This window comes from Macrobrachium rosenbergii, chromosome 12 (assembly GCF_040412425.1).
Source record: "Macrobrachium rosenbergii isolate ZJJX-2024 chromosome 12, ASM4041242v1, whole genome shotgun sequence".
Lineage (NCBI taxonomy): Eukaryota > Metazoa > Arthropoda > Malacostraca > Decapoda > Palaemonidae > Macrobrachium > Macrobrachium rosenbergii.
The window spans coordinates 5,631,700-5,655,722 of record NC_089752.1 but is presented as its reverse complement, the minus strand read 5'-3'; the positions used below and the strand labels follow the sequence as shown (position 1 = coordinate 5,655,722).

At 35.0% G+C, this 24,023-nt stretch overlaps 1 protein-coding gene across 1 annotated transcript; it reads left to right on the top strand.

The window, feature by feature from the left end:
- Window positions 1-560: 560 nt before the first annotated feature.
- On the top strand, window positions 561-23,541 carry bor (ATPase family AAA domain containing bor). Its single transcript, XM_067113387.1, is given in 16 exon segments — window positions 561-726; window positions 3,979-4,184; window positions 5,108-5,193; window positions 8,394-8,521; window positions 14,062-14,156; window positions 14,723-14,921; window positions 15,191-15,348; window positions 15,693-15,840; window positions 17,503-17,605; window positions 17,940-18,032; window positions 18,883-19,034; window positions 19,575-19,623; window positions 19,625-19,694; window positions 19,697-19,742; window positions 22,757-22,955; window positions 23,253-23,541. Coding segments are annotated over 15 exon segments (1,839 nt in total). The 5' UTR covers window positions 561-726; window positions 3,979-3,985; the 3' UTR covers window positions 23,367-23,541.
- Window positions 23,542-24,023: the final 482 nt, after the last annotated feature.

The following is a 24,023-nucleotide window of genomic DNA, read 5'->3' as shown; positions in this document are numbered from 1 at the left end:
TTGCTTTTTTCTGCGCTTTGATGATAATAATAATCTGCGCCCTTTCCTATCTTAACAACTTACTTCCGAGTTATTTTACACATTCAGATATTCTTTATTAAAGTGATTGCAAACATTATTCAGGTTACCTCTTTGAACATTATTTTCCAAGACTTGTCTAATTACCGATGAGTAAAATTTAATTCCATATTTGCTGAAGATGTTTAGCCGATGTTTAGTATATTGAGCTATTAAACAACCCTCTAATTATCCATGGTGTATTACTATACTGTGACTGGAGATAACATGTAAAAATCCACAATTTTGTATATGATCAAGGCTGTATTTTTAATTTTAAACTACAAAAAATTATTAAAAATGGGAGCTTTGGCCGTTTGCTCGACGGAACGGTCGAAAGTTCCCGTTCTTAACCATTTTTGTATTCCGGAAACACAGCTTTGCTCATATATATGATTGTGGATTTTGGCTTATTAGTGATAAGCTTTAAAATGATGCCGAGTCACTAAGAAAATCTAAAATAAATAAAATATGTCGCTATCTAATAATATTATGAGATCAGTGATACGTACTCTACTATGTTTGGTAGAAGGACGACCACAGTACGTAATAAGTACCCAATATTGTTAAGCAGAAGAAAAGTCAAGGGTTGGGCTTACCGCCGCCTATTACGAATAGTCAAGGAAAACATTTTTTGAGACGTCCCTGCTCGAGAGAAGCCGGCCAATAGTATGTACATGGATCTGTAATTTAGACAACTTGACAAATTAAGCATTTTACTCTCGCTAACTTGGCCAGGTCATCCAAGTCAGTCGTGGACAACTGGCCAAGTTTCGACAGGACATTTTAGCCGGTTTTCATTATATTTATTACATTTCGAATTAGATTGTTTGTGTGTAGCAGTCACTGACTGTCAATTTTGTGCTAGTTATAAGCACTTTGCTTGCGAGACTAAGGCAGACTAGTTTTTAGCCATTTTAAGGACTAGCCTATCCTATATCGTAGGGTAGGATACCCTATGACAAGATCCTACGCGATGACCTTGTCGACCTGCAGTCAACCTTAGGGTAGGCCAGGACCTTTCGACGGTAGGAGGGAATGCAGAATAAGGAGTCAGGGAATGTGACCTAATCAGACTTTACGTAACATAACCTCGAACGCCTCTTCCTAACCTGGCTGGTGTGGGGGTGCTTCACCCTCCCCGGACCAACCCCCCCCCCCAAGTAATTCGTAACCCCTTACTCAGCATTGTACCCCAGTGTTAAAGTTGATTGTTTCCTGAGGTAGAATGCTAAGTGAGGGACCACTAGGCTACTGACTAGGGGGCCAGGGGGACCGGAATCCAGGTAGCCGGGTTAGGGCACAGCATCCGACTTTAGGTTGGGTAAAGTTAATGGTAGTTTACAGAACAATGGGATCAGGCCTCCTTGGGTTGTTTAGTATTTCTCGGGGGGGTGTGTCCAGGGGTGACGACAGCCCTTTCGCCGGCCAGGTCAGGGCACGATGCCCTAAGTGAGGTTAGAAAGTTGAAGTCGGGTTAGGTCAGGACTTGGCATTCTAGGAAAGGTTAGGTTGGTTTGTGTTTGCAGAACTTGTCCTTGTCTTTCAACACTCGCCCCAAAAGCAAGTCTGGTTAGTGGTAAAACTGAAGACTACCACCGTGCCCCTTTGGTTCGGTAGCTATCAGTTTACGTGTAAAATGGGCACCATGTTTAGGTATACTACCAGCCCCTTGAGATGAACGTAAAAACAAACAAAAAGACTGTAAATATCATAAACACAAGCAAAGGCCTTGAATACTAACAAAAACGTAAGTAAAAGGCTGTAAATATTATGGTCCCCAACTGGCGGGAACCAGGCCGTGGCAGAAGTCGTCAGTTTTGCCAAATGATATACCACAGGATAAGCTATTTGTGGGAAAGACAGAAATGAAGTGAAAGGCAAATGTCCATGGAGATTATCAAGAACTTGGTAGCCTAATGTTAATGTTTTACAGATTTCTTGGGTAGTTTTGAAAATGATAAGAGCAGGTTCTAACATTACTTCCAAGCGGAAGCTTAGTCTATGTCTCCAACATTTGGTGTCACTTGGAGGGGTCCAGGTGAGGGCGAAGCCCCCCTGGTCAGGTCAAGGCATGGTGCCCTAAGTCAGGTTAGGAAAGTAAGGTTTGGTTAGATCAGGACATGGCGTTCTGAGAAAGATTAGAGATGTGTCTATCGTTCTCAGTTGAATTTCCCATATCCTAGCCAAGTTCAGCATTGAGATTTAGTTTTTCCAGTATTTTGTGATGTACTCTAACCTGAAAGAATTTGACTGGAATTTTTTGGGAAAATGCTTGATTAGACCATAACGCATCTCCTCCTCTGTGGTTAGGTTAGTGGTACTGGGGGCTCCCAGTGGGAAACCAGGGTTTTTGGTAGGCCTGGTGACCAGATATGGGTAGGGTGCCAGGTCTTTATCTGTCTTAGGACAACTCCTTCTAAGAGGACTTTAAAATGTATGGTAGTGGTACATGCAAGGATACATCCTCTTGTCATTATTATAAATATGGGAACCTATAAAGAACTTGTATGCATGAATTTTAAGACTCAATAAAATGAACACATTGCATACATGTTGTTCTGCTAAGCACAATATCTCGTTGGGGTTGTCCATGGTGCAGGAGGTAAAGCCCCCAAGGTTGGTTCATGGGAAGGCTAGGTTAAGATGTATCCGAGAACCTATTAATAATATCTATTTAGAGATTCAAGAGATTTTCAGTTCCCTCCCTCTGGAACTATGTTGGTGGGGGACATTTTGTGAGATGCTTTTGTTCCTGGTGCAAACCCAATAAAGACCAGATAGCACAAGAAGGTGTCCAAGAACACACTTTCTTTCTGGCTTTGTGAAATTATCAAGCAGGTGTATAATTTCTCCTAAAATGAGGATAGTCATCCAGTCCAGATGAGAGCTTGTCAGGTGGAGCATTGGCTCATTCCCTGGCCTTTTGGAGGAAGTCTTCAGGTTAATAAGTAAAGAGGGAGGGTGTCTGGCTGTGCCCGACTACCTTTACCTCATTTTACCCCGTGGGACATTGCCTGCAAGTCCTTGGGCACTTTCTCCTTAGGACCTGTGGTGGTTGCTCAGTAGGTTGGTCTTCATCCAAGCCCTTCTCAAACAAAGAGCAACACACCTAAGGCACTAGTAATGCTTAAAGCTGGTGGTTGAAGTGTCGAGTGATTGGCTTTTTTCTGTTCCTTCTTCCCTCTTTCCTTCTTGTGTGAGGCAGCAGTCAGGCTGATTATGTGCTGAAACAGACTTCAGTGTAGGTAGGCTTGACCGTCTGGCATATATACTGTCTTTGAGCATTGGCTCACAAGGGGTGTCGCCCTCTTCTTCCATTCAACAAAAGGAACCCAGCGGTGAGGCTGTTGTCTGAACCCATTAGTTTATAATTGACCCAGATATTTTCTGCCATCTGATATGTCTTATGGGCAGCACATGGCTTTCTTGAAGTGTTCTTGGAGTGGGAGTATTGACATCTCACTCTGGCTCTGGACCCTATCAGGACATGTTGCATGAGAGTTTAGAAAGATGATTAGTGATTTTGTTAGACTTCAGTATGGTACTTAAAATAATAGTAATGCCATACACATCCTAACATGTAAAGAAAGTCACCTGTCATTGAAAGAATAGTAGTACTGTATTAAGCCAAGGGTCAGAAGAATACCTGTATTGAAACTTTGAATGGAAGTCATTTACCTTCCAAAGGTTTTATAAGAGATAACTTAAGTCTACTGAGTGCTCTACTGTACAGTATTCCTTAAACTCCAATTGTAAAATTTTTGGTAGGTCATGGCTGTGAACTTTTTGTCATCATTAAGTTGTACAGTATTAGTTCTAATCTTTGTATTGGTAGGTTCAACTCATATACTTTATTAAAATTAGATAGCAGCTGTCAGATTTATAGTGTTATTTATGGTGTTTTTTTTTAATTTTCAGATTAAACATGTCATGGTTATTTGGGATGAATCAACGGCCTCAAGACTTTTCACAGTTTGTTCCTCCGCCAGCTGCTGCTGGTGGTGGGGGAGGGTCAGATGATGACGGTGGTTCAGGCAAAGGCCCTAGTGCAATGGAAGCATATAGATTTGATTCTGCAGCTTTGGAAAGGGCTGCTCGTGCTGCCAAAGAACTGGAGAAATCCCGTATGTATGGAGCCTGCATTAGAATTTTTACCATTGTTTATTTAGTTTTACTGTGTTAACTAATGCATTGAATTGGAAGTTCAGTATTTTTCTTATGGAACACAATACAGTACTATGAAGAGGGTTGTTTTAACTTAGGTACCGGTAAATTCATTGACACTTTATTATAGTTTCTTATAGCAGTGTTTTGAAACAGTTTAATTTACTTAATGAAATGGAACATTTAATAAACTTATACTGTAACTTATTTTATTAGACTAATTCTTTGAAAAAATGCAGATTATGTCGAGCCCACAGAACTCCTTTTATGTACATGTACTCACTATGTAACATTGCTTAGTGAAATACATACATCACAGAACAGCTAAAATCAGCTAAATTATTTCACTGATATTGCAAAAATCTTTTGATGTAAGTTACATTTTGCTTAACAATGGTATTATTTTGATGGGCCTTCATGAAAAGGGACTATTTCATGTATGCACTAAAAGTTCATTTTTTACCATTGATTGTAAGGTGGCACCTTTTTTTAGAAAACTAGACAAGGGAATGAATAATGAATACCGTAATAAGGAATTGCTCCTCTTGGCAAACAGGATATTAAATTATGTTTATATTTGCTCCTTTAGCTACTATATGTTGGTAATAAGCAATCATTGCAGGATTTTATAGGATTTTTTAATTGCTTGTAAAAATAGACGAGTACTGTATTTATTCAGCAGTTTGTATGAGTAGATTTTCTTTCAGTAAACAGGCACATTATAAGGCTAGAATAGAACTAGTGATTTACTTTTCGAAATTGCATGTTAACTTCTCATTTCGAAATGTTAACTTGATATATGGTGTTTTATTGTGTTCAGTACTATATTTTAGTTTGAAATAACAGAGAAAACACAGTTTGATATTTCTTCTTTGAATTGCAGAATTTGCAAAGGAAGCTTTGGAACTTTCAAAAATGCAGGAAGAAACAAAGCAGAAGGAGATCATTTCTAAGGCAAAAGAAATGGAGGTTTGTATCAAACTTGTTGGTTGTAGATATCCTTCATTATTTTGTAATAAATTCTAATTTGCTCTTCTCATTTCTATCTAAAATTTATAAGAAATCTTCCAAGCAACTGCTTTTACAGCATGTCTTGTTTTTCCTCATCAACATCATCAAATGCTGTAATATCAAAGCAGTGACAAGAGCCTCAGAAACTATGACCATCTCCATGTTAGTCAACATCCAGGTTTCTCTTTAATTATAGTTCCTTGTTGGGCGGGTGGGTTCCGTTCTCAGCTGGCACTCTGCTGGTTTTTAGATCTACGGTACATCTTATAAAGAATGTATTTTGAGATATATATATACAGAAATTTTCTTATAATTTGGGTGATTAATTACCAGAATGGATGCTTGCAACAAAATTTTAAAACAAATACGGTGTAAATTATAACACAAAACTTACTTTGGTCAATTGTAGCAGTATCCAAAACTTATTTTAGAACCGTTACTTGTTTCATGACATTTGAGAACTGTTATTTGTTTCATGAATAAACCCAATACTGTACTTTATGATTGCTACTCCAATGAAATCAGGTGTCCAAACACCTCTAGCCATAGCTGAAGTTACTAGAACTCCTCTTTTCGTTGAATTTTTGTTAGGTAACGGGTTTGTCCATGAATAAATAACATAATTCTTTTGTTAAAGATGACGCATTTCACTTGTTATAAAGTACCATAGTATTTTTCGATCAAGTTTTTTTATTTTTCCAAAACCAATGTGCATTTTAAAGTTGTTAGTTTTCTGGCATACACTTGCTCATCTGAACATTGTCATGGTAAATATTTCATTGTATTATTGGTCTCAACTTTTTCCTTACGTTTAAGTCCTTATTCCATTCTGTGGAGGGTACTACAAAGCCTTTCTGTGTTGTAAGTTTTTTTTACAACCAGACCAGAATCATGTGAGGGTTCTTAACCCTTAAACGCCTACTGGACGTATCATATGTCGACTAAAATTGTCTGTTGGGTGCCAAGTGGACGTACCGTACGTCGACTACAAAAAATTTCAACCTTCGGTCAACTTTGACTCTACCGAAATGGTTGAAAAACGCAATTGTAAGCTAAAACTCTTACATTCTAGTAATATTCAATCATATACCTTCATTTTGCAGCAAATTGAAGTCTCTAGCACAATATTTCGATTTATGGTGAATTTTTGAAAAAAACTTTTTCCTTACGTCCACGCGGTAACTTGGCCGAAAATTTCAGAAATTCTTTCGTCATTTTGTCGTAATTTTTGCACTGTTTTATATTAGCCGTTACGTAAAGTTTTATATATGAAAATGTGCGCAATTTCATGTAAAATACAACCCATGGTTGTAGCTTTTATCAGTTTGGAAATATTTTCATATAAATCTCGATAACTGCCAAAATTTCAACCTTCGGTCAACTTTGACTCGACCGAAATGGTAAAAAAACGCAATTGTAAGCTAAAACTCTTACATTCTAGTAATATTCAATCATTTACCTTCATTTTGCAACAAATTGGAAGTCTCTAGCACAATATTTCGATTTATGATGAATTTTTGAAAAAAACTTTTTCCTTACGTCCATGCAAGAAATTCTTTCATCACGTTGTCGTAATGTTAGCACCATTTTATATTAGTCTTTACATAAAGTTTTATATATGGAAATGTGCGCAATTTCATGTAGAATACAACAGAAAATAATTCATAGTTGTATCTTTTATCAGTTTTGAAATATTTTCATATAAATCACGATAACTGCCAAAATTTCAACCTTCAGTCAACTTTAACTCGACCAAAATAGTAAAAAAATGCAATTATAAGCTAAAACTCTTACATTCTAGTAATATTCAATCATGTACCTTCATTTTGCAACAAACTGGAAGTCTCTAGCACAATATTTCGATTTATGGTGAATTTCTGAAAAAAAAAAACTTTTTCCTTATGTCTGCGCGCGGTAACTCTGCCGAACATCTCAGAAATTCTTTCGTCACATTGTCATAATGTTTGTATCGTTTTACATTAGTCGTTAGATAAACTTTTATATATGAAAATGTGTGCAATTTTATGTAGAATACAACAGAAAATAATTCATGGTTGTAGCTTTTATCACTTTTGAAATATTTTCACATAAATCACGATAACTGCCAAAATTTCAACCTTTGGTCAACTTTAACTCGACCGAAATGGTAAAAAAACGCAATTGTAAGCTAAAACACTTACAATCTAGTAATATTCAATCATTTACCTTTATTTTGCAATAAATTGGGAGTCTCTAGCACAATATTTCGATTTATGGTGAATTTTTGAAAAAAACATTTTCCTTACGTCCGCGCAGTAACTTGGCCGAACATCTCAGAAATTCTTTCGTCACGTTGTCGTAATGTTTGCACTGTTTTATATTAGTCGTTACATAAACTTTTATATATGAAAATGTGCGCAATTTCATGTAGAATACAACAGAAAATAACTCATGGTTGTAGCTTTTATCAGTTTTGAAATATTTTCATATAAATTACGATAAATAGAAAAAATTCGACCTTCAGTCAACTTTAACTCGACCGAAATGGTCAAAAACTGCAATTGTAAGCTAAAACACTTACAGTCTAGTAATATTCAATAATTAGCTTCATTTTTCAACAAACAGGAAGTCTCTAGCACAATATTTCGATTTATGGTGAATTTTGAAAAAAATTTTTCGCGATTACGGATTCATGCATCATATTGTGATAATATTTTCTCTGTGTTGCTTTTGATTGTTTTACAATTTGTTATATACCAAAATCATCGCAATTTAGTGTACAATACAAAGAAAAAAATAATCCGTTAGCTTTAACCGTTTTGCTCACAGCGCGATTTGTATAAAATTATATATGAAAATTTTTTATATTTCAATATTTATATATGATAATGATATTTCTTTTCATTTCTGATGGTTGCATACTAAACTTCAGGCAATGACAAAAAAAGGAGCCAAAAATTAACTCTTTAATCTTAAAAACTAAGCGTGCTCTGATTTTTTGAAAAAAACTTTTTTTCCGCTTTGGCGCTAACTCCCGAACGCTGCCGGCATACGGGAGACGTTTTTGTAAATAGAGGCTCGGCGTTTAAGGGTTAATCAAAATGCTTGTTTTGGTGCTCAAATGCCTGTTGCAGTACTCAAAATGCATGTTTCAGACCTTACAGTCTAGTCTCTTATAGGTACAAATTGAAGCAGCTAAAGCAGAGGGGAAACGGATAGAACAAGAAGAAAGACGCAAGACTTTACAAGAACAATCAAAGCTTGATCAACAGAAAGCACAATATCAGGATCAGTTGTCCCGTAAAAGGTTAGGCATAAAGGCATTGTTCACCGTAGTTCTTAGGCCTTAGAGATATAACAGAGATTTTATGCAAGTTTTAAGGATTCTGCTAATGGACTTGCTCGAGTCCAAAAAAAATACTGTAATGCAAGTATTTTGCACTGACTTGGGGAATCTGCTAGTAGTGGATAACCCACTAAGTACACTAGAGGTATTAGACTGAATGAACAAACTTACACATACAACGGAGGCTTTCTTGTTTGTGCTAGATGGTGAATGAACAAACAAACTTGTTTTGACTAACGCTTTCCTGGATGAGCTTGTAAGGGTTGACAGTGAACAAACACACACATGACCAGCGCTTTCCTCTTGGGTAACAGTACTGTACTCACTGATTGTTGCCCCTGCCCTTCTCTCTCTCTCTCCCCCTCAATTTTTTTTTTTATAAAGAATTGAGGGTGGGCTATGTTGAAAAAGAAACATATATGTATATGAATATATATACATATATTTAAGGAATTTTTATACAGTATTTTATGTATTAAGTGTAAGTAGATACAGGTACATGCACAATAATCAATGCATTTTGCAGATATATATCTGAATTTTAATAAGTGAGTAAAGATTTTAAATTGAATGATATTTACAAAATGCCACTTACGATAGGCTATTATGTACTTGTGCACCCTAATATGTAGGTAATATGCTAGTCTTCATTACTTAACAGATTTCATTACTTACTGGAAAAGCAGCCCCTAACTTTCTGTTAAGTTGAGGTGCTGCTGTATATATGTATGGAAGAACAGAATTTGACAGACATCTTTGCAACTTAATGTCTGTCAGTAAAAAATATTGAAAACCGGCTACTATAAAATTAAAATCTAACAATAATAAAAAAGTATTAAATACATTAAAATGTATGTTAAGATATAAAAAATAATGTAATTTAAAGTTTAAAATCATTTAAAAGCTAAAAGATGTTTTAAATATTGTCTGCCTTACACGCATACTATACCTATCCTGCACTGTGATATTACAGTCATGTATACATGCAGTATTGTAGCCTGTTTCATACTGGACATGAAACAGTGCTAATTGAGAAACATTACTGTAATCTTGAAAATGCCAGTCGCCATATACATGTGTAAGGATATGCTAATTCATATCCATTTCCTCTTAGGTCTTTCACATGATGATGATACAATACGTTGATGGAGTTCTTGCCACACAGTTATTAACATGCACTTAAGGCTTACACACCGCAACAGACATACGTATAAAAACGTTCATCATTATTATAATTTATTCTATAAGTAGAGGTGCATGTTAAGGATCTTCACCCTCTTTACTTTTGTACATTTTTACGAGGAGGAGGAGGAGGAGTGGGTGGTCTCTTAGCATCTGTGATGGCAGGGCTGGAAGAGCTGGAGGGGGTGGGAGGAGAAACCACATTTCGGGGTTTGACCTTTGGGAAATACATTGTAATTTCTGTTTGACTTTTTTTTGTCTTGTCATTTCCTTAAAAATTTATTTATATGGTGCAAGTGCTTCTGCCATTTCATGACGTACAGTATTTGTAAAAATTTTTGGGGTTCTTTACATTAGAATGTATAAATCTATTAAAAAGACAGTAAAAATGGTGAATTTTTTAATAACTTGACTGTATTAGTGACATTATTGGGTTGCTGTAGGTGGGTTTTTAAAATAATATATACAACTTTGTCGTGAGTTTTGGAATGAATCAATGACAAATGTACAGTATGCAGTGTGATTTTGTGTGTGCATGCAGGATCTTTCACCTTTTACTTAAGTCTTAGGGCTTTTTCAAGTTAACTACATACACGGGAACAAAATATTACAAAGAAAACAAGTAAAGGAATTAAGTTCCAGAATAGATCAACATAAATGCTCAGTTACAACTGACCAAAAAGACTGACTCATTTTATTGCTCAGAAACATCCTTGAATCTACATTGATACAACTAATAATGAAAACTAATTTAATCCCATTCCGCTCACCTTTGTGACATAGATGCACTTGCAAGAAAATGAGAACAGAAAAGAGTATGATAAAAGAATGGGGCTTGATCTTTCAGAAAAGACTAAGTCCACCTATTAAAAGATAAGGATGGACAGTTGTATGAGTCAAGGAAAACATAATCTGGGAAATTACGAACAAGTAGACACTAACAAGTGCTGTGGTTGTGAATATACATTATAAACATTAAAAATACATAGCCAATATAGAGATGTGTGAAAACATAATCAAGTGATGATTAGAACTGAATTGCTGTTTTTGCAGAGGGAGTCCTACAAAGCTGTTACTGCACATTGCTACCAATTAATATGCTTGTACTACTACTACTTCTTCTTTGCCTTCAGCTTTACCCAAATTCTCTATGGGGTTGCTGTTTCATATCAGCCTTCTCCACGTTCCTCTATCCAATCCATCCTGACTCCTTAAGACCTTTCTTCTGCATGTCATTTGCTATTTGATCCTTCCATCTGAACTTTGACCTTCCTCTTCAGTATTGTATGAATGTTGCATGCAGAAGTATCCAAACCAGAAAAAAAGTACAAATCACATCTGGAAAGGATCTGGGGAATACATGTGTAGTGAAAAAACATGAATTAAGGTGGTAGAAGTAGCAGGAGGGAAAGACTACATTCTTGAGAATGCAGCTGACTGCAGTATGAAAAGTAGACCTTTTTACAAGACAGTAAGTTAAAATTAAAACAAAATATATTGTTAAGTAATTGATATAAAATTACAAGGTAATTAATGAAAGGTGTAGAAAAGAAAAAATTAACATGAAGTGTAATCAGTTTTTTCACAAACATCAAGGTTAAAGGTGCACAAGAAAGGGTGAAGATGACACACTAGTGCTATGAAAATACACTATAAGGACCAGGACGTAGGCCGCCATTAGGTCGCATGTCTTGGTTGGTATATTTTCATAGTGCATTTACTTTGCATTTTTTTATGCACTATGTCTGTCTCTAAGTGTGGTGTTTTTTTTAAATAACTATAAACTTTGTGTTCTCTATTCTCCCATAGTTTTCTTTTTGAGGTATTTCATTAATTATTTTGCATTATGTCTTATTAATTAATATAATGGGGGCAGATAAGGCTCCCTTTTTTCCCCAAAAAACATACACCAGGGTTGTGTATGCCAGTGTTCGTACCTAGTCAAACTCCATAATGCTCTAATATTACTGGTATTTACTCAAAGGGTTGCCAGTTACTTAAATTAATCCTTCTAAAATGGCATTAGTGTGAACTGTCATTTCATCATTCATTATCAATAAACAGTACCTAATTTTCAGTTTTTTTTTAATTAAATCCTAAACTCTCAAACAAAACATTCATAGTGATAATTAGGATAGTGGCAGAGTTATGAAGAATAAAACAAAATCTAAAAAGTAGAAATTAGAAAATAAGTGTTATAAAAGAATGATTGAGGGAGTCGGTTAACTATGAAAACAAAAGAAATTTTAATGAACTGAAAAGCAAAGAAAAGTCCAACTTGGGCAAGAATGGAATTCAATGGTGCTGTTACCTAGTTTTTGTGAGTTACCCATTGCCAATGGAATTTGATGATGTCATGCAAATCTAGAACAGTATTGTATTACTTAAATTGCTACCATTTAAGAATTGCCACTTAAATTTTGTTGATAATCTTATAAAGAGATGGTTACAGTATTACTATTTTATTTTCAGTCATGTTTAAGAAACTAATGTATCATTGTCATGTAAAATTGAGTTTATGTATTCTTTTTATACCGGTTAAAAAAAAACCTAGTCATTGATAACCTGTAGTGTGAAGTGTGCTTGAAGTAGCAAAATAGAGAATCCCAAATTCTGTATAAAAGAAAAAGATTTTTTTTTGGAGTGTGCAAATGTAAAGTAATTGCATTGGTGTGCATTTTTCCAGTATGTTTGTGTCTGCCCTCTGATATATCAGTGTGTGTGTGTGTCACCTGCTGTATCAATGTATGAAAAAACCTTACATTTTCGATATTTATTTCTTGTGGAGATATACAGAGGACTGTCTACTCTCTCAGAGAGTCCTCTGTGTATTCTTGTGAGAAATCAGATAAATCCGTAATCCATAAATTGCTACAGCCAACAACAGAGACACACAGACTCATTGATGCATTAGGCAGCAGACACAAGCACACTGAAACAATATACTGTACTGTACGTCAAACCCCGGGAATACTTAAAACTCCTCTGAAAACATTTAGAACTGCCTATTTTGATAGTTTAAACACAAAAAACCCTCTAAAAATGTTTATACCTGAGTATTTTAATAGTTTTAGTGCAAAAAGTGCATTTAGTCATGAAAATGATATGAAAATCAGTAATTAGTGAATATTTCTCATTGAAAAATACCACAAATGTGCGAATTTTCTGCGAATAATGGGTATATACGTTCCACAGAGAAATCTGCGAATGGGTGAGTCCGCAATTAGTGAGACCGTGAATACGGGGTTTACTGTACAGCAATGCTCTCTCTCTCTCTCTCTCTCTCTCTCTCTCTCTCTCTCTCTCTCTCTCTCTCTCTCTCTCTAAAAAAATTTTTTTATAGAAAATTTGTCATTTCTGTTAAATCTTTTTTCTTACAAAGAATAACCCAGAGAGAGGTTGGGGGGAAGCTGAACATAGCTCACTTAACATGAGGCGTATGTGTACATATGCATATACTCAAACTGAAAAATATTTGTAACTCTTTATTACTATATTAAATATGGTACTTTATTACTATATTAAATACAGTACTTTACTGCATTAAATAAATATCAATAAAAATACTGTACCAGAGAGGGAGAGAAAGAGAGGGTTGGGGGCCACAGTAAGTGCATAGTTTACTTATGTGATGCATACTTGTACGTATACACATACAGGGTAGCCTCTAGGCTATATCTACACATTGTCTTTACATAAGAAAAAATCATGTACATGACTTTATGGAACTAAGCTTAGTAAAAATCTTATTCAGATGACACAAACTTTGAAATTTTGTATATTATCCCAAAGGGTTGTTTGTTTGTTTTTTTTTTTGTTATTTTCAAATAAAGCACTCATAAATTCATTGTCGCTGGGAGAGTTATCCATGAGAATTTGAAATGGATGTATGTATTAAGTGTTTCTGCCATACCTAAGTTGCTTTTGTTTTCTCCTTTATCACTGGAGAATTATTATTAAAAAGACTTCGTATTGTCCTAGGTGCATGCTTCACCCAAGTTTTTTTTCTGCCATATTGCAGCTATGTATTTTGATAAAGTCCAGATCTTATGTGTAAACAAAAAAGTTTCTTCTTTATTCTCTTTTTTTATACCCTCCTGAAATTAGGTTGGGTCTTATACATCATCAGATACGGTACTTCATGATCTTGAATTAGTTATTTTAATACTTTATTTTCATTTTCACTTAGTTTACCTGGACTTTTTTTATTGTTTTTAATTATTTAATGCTTTCTTCCTTTCCATGCCCTACTTCTAAGTATATTGAGTACTTACAGGACATAGAACAGTTGATAGTAATGAAATTCTTCTTCTGAACAGATATGAAGATCAGTTAGCACAACAACAGAGAATGAACGAAGAGAACTTGAGAAGGCAAGAAGAATCAGTAGCAAAGCAAGAAGCCCTTAGGAAATGTAAGTTATACATTTCCAAGTTTAATATCTGTATTACCTGATTTTATATTTGTAAATTGTGGCAATGGTTGTTGAAATAAGAGTTAACAAATACTTGGGTTTTATGGAACTGTTGTATATCTATGCTTTGATATGTTTTTGGTCAAGTGACAATTTTTTCCATCCTTCTGATCATTCTGTCAATCTTTTAATAGAAGCTCACCAGAAAGTGCATCATTGAGTGAAAAAAAGAGCCTTATCATGATAATTTCACTTAAATAAAGGTATATTACTTACAGTTGATAGCTCTGTATAGCATTTGAAAATTTGGAGACCACAAATGGAGGCATATTAGGTTAGGTTAGGTTAGGTTATGAAACATTCAGTATGCTTTTATCCTTTTTACGCTGCTTATAGAAGTTGGTTAGTTTTTTGTATATAGATGTTTATCAGTTTTTCATATTACCAAACTTATCTTTTTGAAAATTCAGAAGATATAGAGAGTGTAGTGGTAGTTGGGTGGTCTCAGAAATGCATTTTGTTGTCTTTATTCCTTCATTATCTTTTTTTTTTTTTTCTCATAAAAGCAACAATTGAACATGAATTGGAGCAGCGGCACAAATATGACATGAAAAGAATTGATGCAGAGATGTGTGCAAAGGCCAAGATGGAGAGAGAAAACCAGGACTTGACGTTAGAGCAGATACGTGTTAGAGCAGCCGAGGACAGAGAAACTACTCTGAAGAGCATGATAGAAAAGCGAGAAACTATATTAGCATCAATAAAGTAAGTTCCCTTCTTCATTTTATTATTATTACTAATATCAAACATTTCTTTAGTATCCACGTTGAAAGATATTCCTCCCATAAATGAGATGCAGGGAAGTGTTCATTATTTTCTACTTTTGTGGTGCATATTTTCTTTTTATATTTTCTTGTAACTTTTTTTTATATTGTCCTTTGTTTGCGGATATGCCGGCAGAATGTTTTTTTATTCTGTGAGAGTTTCAAAATAAATGGTGGAGGTAACTTTAAAGAGTTGTTTGGTCTTTACAGAACAGCAGGTTCTGCAATTGGCACTGGAATTGATACTTTCCTAAGTGAGCCTGCCAAAATTCAGGCAGCTGTTGCTGGTCTTGTTGCTCTCACTGCAGGATACTACACTGCTAAGGGGTCTTTAGGCATCCTGTTTAGATTTTTAGAAGCAAGACTAGGTAAGAAAAGTTTGCTGGTTTTAATCTTTTTTATATGTATTGTGTAACCTTTTATTATTTTAATGTTTCTAAGACAGTGGATTATCTTTTAAAATCAATTAAAGAGCGTGTTTACTTATTGTTTTCTTACAAAAAGCATGAACATTTCAAACTCCTCGGTCCAAACCTCTTGTTTCACCCAACACTGTGTGACATAATTATACTGTTAGTCGTATGAAATGCTTATTTCCAACTAACCTTAAAGTATTCATGTTTATTATTTATTTGTTTTAGAAATATTCTAGATTAAGATATTAACAGGGTGTTATGTTTGATGATATAACATTATATATTTCTTGTTTTAGCTAAGCCATCTTTGGTACGAGAAACTTCAAGAATAAGTTTGTTTGATGCTGTGCGGCATCCAGTTCAGTCTGTAAAGAAAATCAAGAAGAAGCCAGAAGATGTTTTAGAAGGAGTTGTTCTTAACCCAGGTGTAGAGGAAAGAGTTAGGTGAGGTCAATACTGAGTTTGGAAATTTCAATATTTAATTGGGAAGTACTGCATAATTTCTTTGCTAAATATTGTTTTATTGTGTGAACTTGAAGATACTTAATTCTGTGAGGAAATGCTAAGACATTCAGAATGTCCTCTTTCAAGGGTCTCCTGTAAGCAATACTAACAGGTAGTTGCTATACCTCCTTTGGCCACTAACTTCATAGCTCTTTTGGCATTTACTTTTCACACTTTTGCTTCACTCTCATACTCAGGCTGTCCAATTTCAATTTTTATTACTCCAATTTTTGCCTCAGGAATTTATTTGTGTCAGCTTTTGAGTCTAGAAATCCTGTCTCAGTTGTCAAGTTTTAACATTTTTTCTTTACAAGAAGTATATAAACCTGCTAAGCTGTAAAATGTAATTAAAAGTGAAAAAGAGATTACTGGAAGTATCTTTGTTGTAACAAAGATTTGCATTGCTTATTTGTATGCCCTTCTTTGTTGTTTGGTTTTTATACATTTTTAAGGTCCAGTAGAGAAACAGGTGGTAGAGTATGAATGAGGAGCCAATTTGAAAGGTTGTCTTACTTATAAAAAGTGTATTTTATGTTCCTGACTTAATGATTTAAAAAATTTGATGAATAGCATATTAGAGGTAATATGTATGGTGATAAAATTATTACTTATGATCGTCGTTATTACATACAGCTTTATAATCAAGTGATGGTTCACTTGATTATACAGCCAAATAATAGCTGCCTTGACCACAGAGCTGCTGGATAACATAATGTTAGTTTGGAAAAAAAATTGAAGAAGACTGTTAAAGAATTTTGATATCAGTAAGTTAGTAATGAGTACGGTAACTTGAAATATGATGGCTAAAGGAATAAATAATCAGATGCATGGAAAGTAATTTAGTATGTAACCCAAGCAAGGGAATTCAAATCCAAGCCTGTGGAAGGTTATGGCATTGTGGCTATGATGCAGCCCTTGTTTGGAGAATGTTGGTATATAGTCACCACTTTAGGTTACCTAACGGCCTTAAAATGGCAACATCAGTACTGCCTTTTAACCATACACTCATAATTTGAAGGAATCTATGTTGAGCAATGCCCAGCTACCAAGAAATTTTAGGGTTATTTTTAGTACTGAATGAAATGAATTGTAAATTAATTCATTTACAAAAAGATTGTCAAAAGGTCTCAGTATTTTCAGTGTTCTGAGCTTTTCAAGCTCTGATTGACTCAAGTTTTTTTTCTTTATCATTTGAGTTTAGAAATATACATAAGCATGAATAATGAATAAAAGTTACTGTTGTCCTTGCTGCTTCAGTTTCTTAAAATTACGTTCATTCAAGATAGTTGCAGCCTTCATAGGTCATAACGCAGTTTGAAAGACTTTTTAAAGTATAGTCTTGTCTTTGAAAACTGATATTAAATTGTATTATATAATGCTGATAAGCAGCCTTTTTCTTTGACATATCTAATGTCAAAATTATGCTTAACCAAGCAAGTGAGCAAATGTTACCTTATTTTAGACTAGTGACAAATTTTAGAATACAAAACTTGACCAAGATGGAACAATCCACTCCCAAAAAAAGTCATTACAGTCTTTGAATGTGTAAAATCTTGAAGCTTTCTTCCATGTCAGAATTCTTAATGTTTTGTTATATTTCAGGGATATAGCCATTGCTACAAAGAATACAAAATATAATAAAGGCATGTACAGGAATATTCTCCTTCATGGGCCTCCAGGAACCGGCAAGACACTTTTTGCAAAAGTAAGTCTTTCGTTTGTGTTCTGATGTGTTTCCTGATAACGAAATATTTAACTGTAAGGAATAAAGAGAGAATGGTGGATGATGGATAAAATTTCTTGATCCTCCTATAATTTCACTGTACTTGATGGTAAAGAGACCACCTCCTCTCTGTTGGGTGATGTAATGTTTGCTAATTAATTAGGAAGTTATTTTTTAAAACACAGGTTTGGGAATTGAGAGTGACATTCTTTGTTAAATTGTTAATTTTTATCATGAATTATTTGATGACTGATTTGTCTTGCATTCAGTTTTGCTGCTTTATTTTTGTTTTACCATTGTTGTATTGTGTTCACAGAAATTAGCAATGCACTCTGGGATGGACTATGCTATAATGACAGGTGGTGACATTGCTCTCCTCGGCAAGGAGTCTGTAGGTGCTATTCATAAGGTAAGAGTTACCAAAGATTTTTTAATATGTTTGCACTATTTCATTCTTCAAGTTGTATTAGTATAGGTGTAATCTTAAACTTTATTTCAGAGGCCCTTAGAATGCAGTGATTTTATATTTATAGGATGTGATATTTACAGAAGAGAAGAACTTTGTGCTTCGGACAGACTTGTTTTCTTCACTGTCAAGACAGTACCTGATATAGAGTTGTTCGTACTATTCTTCTCCAGGATTTGACTTTGGATAGTCTTAGCACCTTTAAAGATATAGTTTAGAATTTTGGGTTGTGATAGGAACATGGTAGGGGATCAAAAATTTGTGCCACTTCTTTTACTGTAGCAACCAGCTCCAGCAGGAAAAATAAATAAATACACTTTACAGGCCAGCCAAAACCACTAAATAGATGGCTTTCATATCTTTTGCCAGCACACTTGCAATTGATTTTAATTGTGCTTGGTTCAGGAAATTCATGTCTGTCTGGTATACAATTATGAATATTTCAAGGGTAAAATAATGTAACTTATTTTGATATTCACTTTAGTAAAAAAAGTCAAGTCAATCGCACAAGTCTGGGTTTTGTTATAACAGATTCTCCCATTCAATATGTGGACATTATGTATGAGTCTGTTTTCTTACGTTTTGTAGTTTTTCCATACTGCTTATTTTCTCCAAGCGCAAGTATAATTTTTTTTTTTATGTTTTCATTATATAAAATCATGTCATTCATCATGAGCTTTAGCAAGTTTGCCAGGCATTTCATCACTATAAAACAAATGGATGGTTATCAATATGTTAGTGTAAAGTTTTTTTTTATATTAAATGTCCATTTGTGTTTGTGTTGTCTTCGTAGGTTTTTGACTGGGCATCAACATCACGCAAAGGTCTTGTGCTATTTATTGATGAGGCTGAAGGATTTTTAAGGAAACGTCACGAGAACATTAGTGAAGAACTGAGAATGGCAATATCTGCATTTTTATATCGAACTGGTACTCAAACTGACAAGTAAGATTCCTTGTTACTCTGTATTTTATCTATAGTTTGGAAATTCAATATACTCTGAATAGGTGCGCTGTTCTTTTATGCTGTTCATGTTTCTTCATAGTAAATTTTTCTTCATAAGCTTCATGTTATATTTCAGTGTACAGTACTCAAACCTTTGTTAGATAACTGTTATTGGCCATCTCTTATTTAGAGGGTGTTGTGCAGGCGAGCACTACGTTACTGTTAGCATCACACTACCAGAGGTTTTATAAAATGGTCAATATTTTATTAGTTATTATTTGGTGTAAAATTAAGGAACCAGCATGATTTTAACTTTACATCATTAATGAAAAAAAATACAAGCTGCTTAGTTTAGTTAGCAGCAAAAGGCTACAAGATCTCACTAGTCATAACTGCACTTTTGACTTTTCCAGCGCAACTTTGTAACATATCATTTATTTGTCTGTATAATTTGTTATTCATGATGTTCAGCTTTCAGTCTTACAGCCAGGACTGATTGAAGGACACAAGAAGAAATAAATTCCACAATGTTATTTACAGGTTTATGATGGTGCTGGCTTCAAACACACCGGAAGTTCTCGACTTTGCCAGCTGTTGATCGAAAGGTTCACGAAATTGTTGAGCTTCTTACTAACACAACCGAACGTGGAGCGACAGCGCGCCATATTTCGAAAAATATATTTTGCTTCCTGCTGCAGAGGGTAAAAGGTAATATTGTTTTACTTTAAGATGTTTGTGACTTTTTAGAGCTTTAATTACGGGAGAGAGATAACAGATAACTCAATTTCACATGGATCTGGTATTGAAACTACTTAATATTGATCTCAATCTGCAATCTTGGAAGCCCAAGTTTGTTGCAAAGTTTAACAGGAAGGGATGTTTATTATGAAATTTTTTTGTATCCATACAAACCCAGTAATACTAAGACACCTTAATTGCACCCATATAAATTCAGAAAAAACATAACGACTTCTTGCAGTAAAAGGTAATATTGTTTTACTTTAAGATGTTTGTTACTTTTTAGAGCTTTAATTACGGGAGAGAAATAACAGATAACTCAGTTTCACATGGATCTGGTATTGAAACTACTTAATATTGATCTCAATCTGCAATCTTGGAAGCCCAAGTTTGTTGCAAAGTTTAACAGGAAGGGATGTTTTATTATAAAAATTTTTTTGTATCCATACAAACCCAGTAATACTAAGATGCCTTAATTGCACCCATTTAAATTCAGAAAAAACATAACGACTTCTTGCGGACAGAGCTCTGCATCACACCTATGCTCATTCCAGTGTTCCCAAAATAGGAATCAGATGCATGAAGGGACTGGAGAAAGACAAAGATCTGTATGGTCAATGGATTTATATGAAAACATTTTATTTTAAAGACTTTGCTTGTTCATTAAAACTTATCATACAATATCTTATCACTACTTAGGAGGGAGAATGAGAGAGAGGTGTTCTGCAACTATAGGGCCTACTGAGAAATACTTAGACATTTATATAGTGTTATGCCTTTTAAGGTAAAACTGCAAGAAAGTCGAGTGGCATCGCATTCTAGAACCTAGATGGCTGTTATTTCTGGCGTACTTGAGCACACCAACGCTGAGATTTCTTAGGCTTCATGGAACTTGATCCAGAGTTGTGCTCAGTTATCCGACGATAACTTTTTCATAGGGCCTGCATATGGCCTGTCTGGGCCAGAAGGAAACAGTGTTCCTTGTGTTTAGGAACATTCCGAAAGAGAAAAGTCATGACCTTCTCATCCTCCAATGACAAAAGCCTCATAGCTTGGAAAAGGTTTGGGAGGCAATCAGTCTCCAAGAACAGCAGAAATGCTGGAATTGCAAGAATCGAAGTAGTGACATCATTAACTGTACCATAGTTTGTGTAGAAGCTTTCTGTGGGAGCAGTAGGATTATTGTCAAAACTTTGTCACTCAGACATTGTGATGACAGGGCCACATAGCCCAGGGTGAGGGGCAATTCCCTGGGAAGCTGGTCTAAGTTCTGGTGAAGACGTGGTTGATGAAGGCCATGGCTGCAGCCTTTCTACTGCTTTGCTTATGTTGTAAGTGCATCCATCTCTGGAAGTGAACGCTACATGAAGTGATGCACTGTCTGAGGATGTACCCCGTAACATAGTGATATATCACCAATCAAGGAGTCCAGTATACATGTCCACCAGCGCTTTAGGAGTTTGCTGTCTTTAAGATCTCTTCCTGGTGTACCTAAACTACTGTTCCACAGCTTAATTCTCACATACTCCACACATTTTCAGTGATGAATACTGTTGTTCCTGGCAAGATGGCTACAAAAAACAGGAAACTTTATCAAGGGAAGACAAAAGAGTTGCAAGTCTTACCAATCAACCCCTGACACATTTACTGAGATATGAAGATGGATCACTGTCGCATAAACAACCTCAGAGCAGAAATATGCAAACAACTTGGCTCTCTTTCATAGTACATAATGTAACCGGCTCTGTTCTCAGGAGTGAATAAAGGCTGCAACACTTAACAAATGGTCAAAAGTACCTTTCTAACACCAAAACTATGCAGATTAATGTTAGCATGATTTAGTACAACGTAACACAGGTTGACTTTGTTTAACCAGTTCAGCACACTTTAAATCTGCAAATATAATAAAAAACAATTAGGGAATCCCTTTCCTTGAAGAGAAAGCATTTATGGAATCCGTTTCCTGTATACTCAAAAATAAACTAATCTATAACGCAAAATTATCAAGAAGAGATCTCTTACTGAGAATGATGATGATAAAGTGTGACAAAAGAATTAATTGATTGAACAGTTCTCATTAAACAGTGATACACCAGAAGAGCAAAGGAAAGACCAAAGGGAAAATTTGCTTGAGGCAAAGTTGTAACATGCAAATCACATACAGGAGGTTGGTAGTGCTGCTAAGATGCTGATGCTGCAGAAATGCACAGTGGAATGGGGGTAGCTCTGGAGCCGCAGAGGGGGCCAGCTGCTGACCAAGCTATATGCTGAGTATCATTGACTACATAGTCCATTTTTGCTGGCAATGCTTGACATATGCACCTGAATTTACTCATAGAAGCCTAATTTCAGTTCAGCAAAGTGCCTCTTATGAGAGTGAAGCTGGTAGATGGAGGTTTATCAGCACAGAGAAAAGTTCAGGAATGATTTGTGGTTTATAATGTTCAAAAATTTTCCTGAATATTCTGGAATATATAATATTGCAGTTTGTGAGAATTATCAGCAAATTTTCACCTTGACAGTGAACCACAGGTTTATGGAACATCTGCAAGTAGTAGAATTGTGCATATAAGGTAGTCTGTTTACATGGTGTATTAATAAACAGTGAACTGGTTAATGTGATTTTCATAAGTGTTTGGTTAGTTTTGAGAAGCCGTGCATTTTCATTTTGTATTTCCAGTATTTCAAAACATTCCTTGTGTAGGCAGATTAAAAATATTCTAAAAAATTTTCCTGAATATTGGTGATAGCATTACTGTATTTAAATCATGTTATATGGGAATTGTCTGAGTACTGAACACCTTTATTGTATTTGCCACCTCTGTTTGCTTTTATTTATTTTTGATAACCTTAGAACACTACTTTTTATTTATATATACTTTTTCTTTTGCGCATCTTATTATTGCATATAATTTTAAGTGTTGTATCTCGTTTTCTTACAGTAAGGTTAATATTTTAACCCATTGTATTTTTCTTGCTTTTAGGAGATTAAAAGTTGCAGAATTTGACTACAGTAAGGCATGCTCAAAAGTTGCTGAAATGACGGAAGGTATGTCGGGTCGTGAGATTACGAATTTGGCATTAGACTGGCAGATGACCACCTATGCCTCTCGAGAAGGCATATTCACTGAAGCTATCATGATAAAGAGAGCAGAGGCAGCGGTGGAACATAGAAAACACAAGGTTCGGATCTACAGTAGTTTCATACCGTATTTGGAGTTCTTAATTTTTTCAGTATTTTTAGTTTTGGCAAACATTAGTCATTAGGCCTCATTCAGGTGTAAGGTTAGTTTATGAAAGCCTGGTCTTTTGCCGGACCTGTTTCCCCATAGAGAGTTATTTTAATTATTTTGAAAGATTGCAATCCTGGGCTACCAGTTCATTATATTACTTTTGAATTATTGTTTTTCTTAGTTATGACAGGAGCAAATTATAGTCTTTGGCTCTTGGTTTCTATTCTTATTTTATTTATACCTTTAGGTCTCATGGCGAAGTGCTCACGAAGTCAAGAAAACCATTTTTAGTGCAGCCTTGGTTTCAGCAGTAGAAGAAGCAGCATCAGCACCACCAGCTAAACCGGAAGCAATTAGTTGAGAAGAAATATTCCAATAGCATTGTTAGTCTTGTACATGGTTATTTGTATAGTAAGAAATTTTGTTAATATAGTATTCATTTGTAAGAAAATTGAACATACTGTTTATAGTTACAATCATTTGAACAGGGATCATTGTCATATTTTTATGTTTATGATAATACATGATGGAAGGAATGGAGATTTTAATTTGCACTCCCAAAAATTAGTTGGAGAGGAAACTTATACTGTATTATGAGAAAAAGTGACCTTTTGTTATGGATACTGGTTACGGTTGTTAATTTAACTAAAAAAACAATTTTGTTTCAGTCAAGTGATGCCTACAATTAGTATTCTTCAAGTTTGGTTTTACTCTTACTAGTAGTGTATTTCTATGATCCTGTCTTGCATGTTGGAAGGTTTATCTGTTTATGTTTTTGTTATTTGATTTTAAATTAAAGAATGTCCAAAATTTTACTCTCATTGCTTAGTTATCTCTAGGGCTGTTTCATCCTGCCCAGTTTACTAGTGGGAGACTTATTTACCTGTAATCAAGCCATCCCTTTCCACTTCCTGCATTGTGTTACTGCTTTTGTTCTTACAACCTTCTTAGAATCAACTTCACCATTCAGTAATTTGTCCAGGTAATGGAAATGTTCTGCCTCCTCCAATGTCTGCTC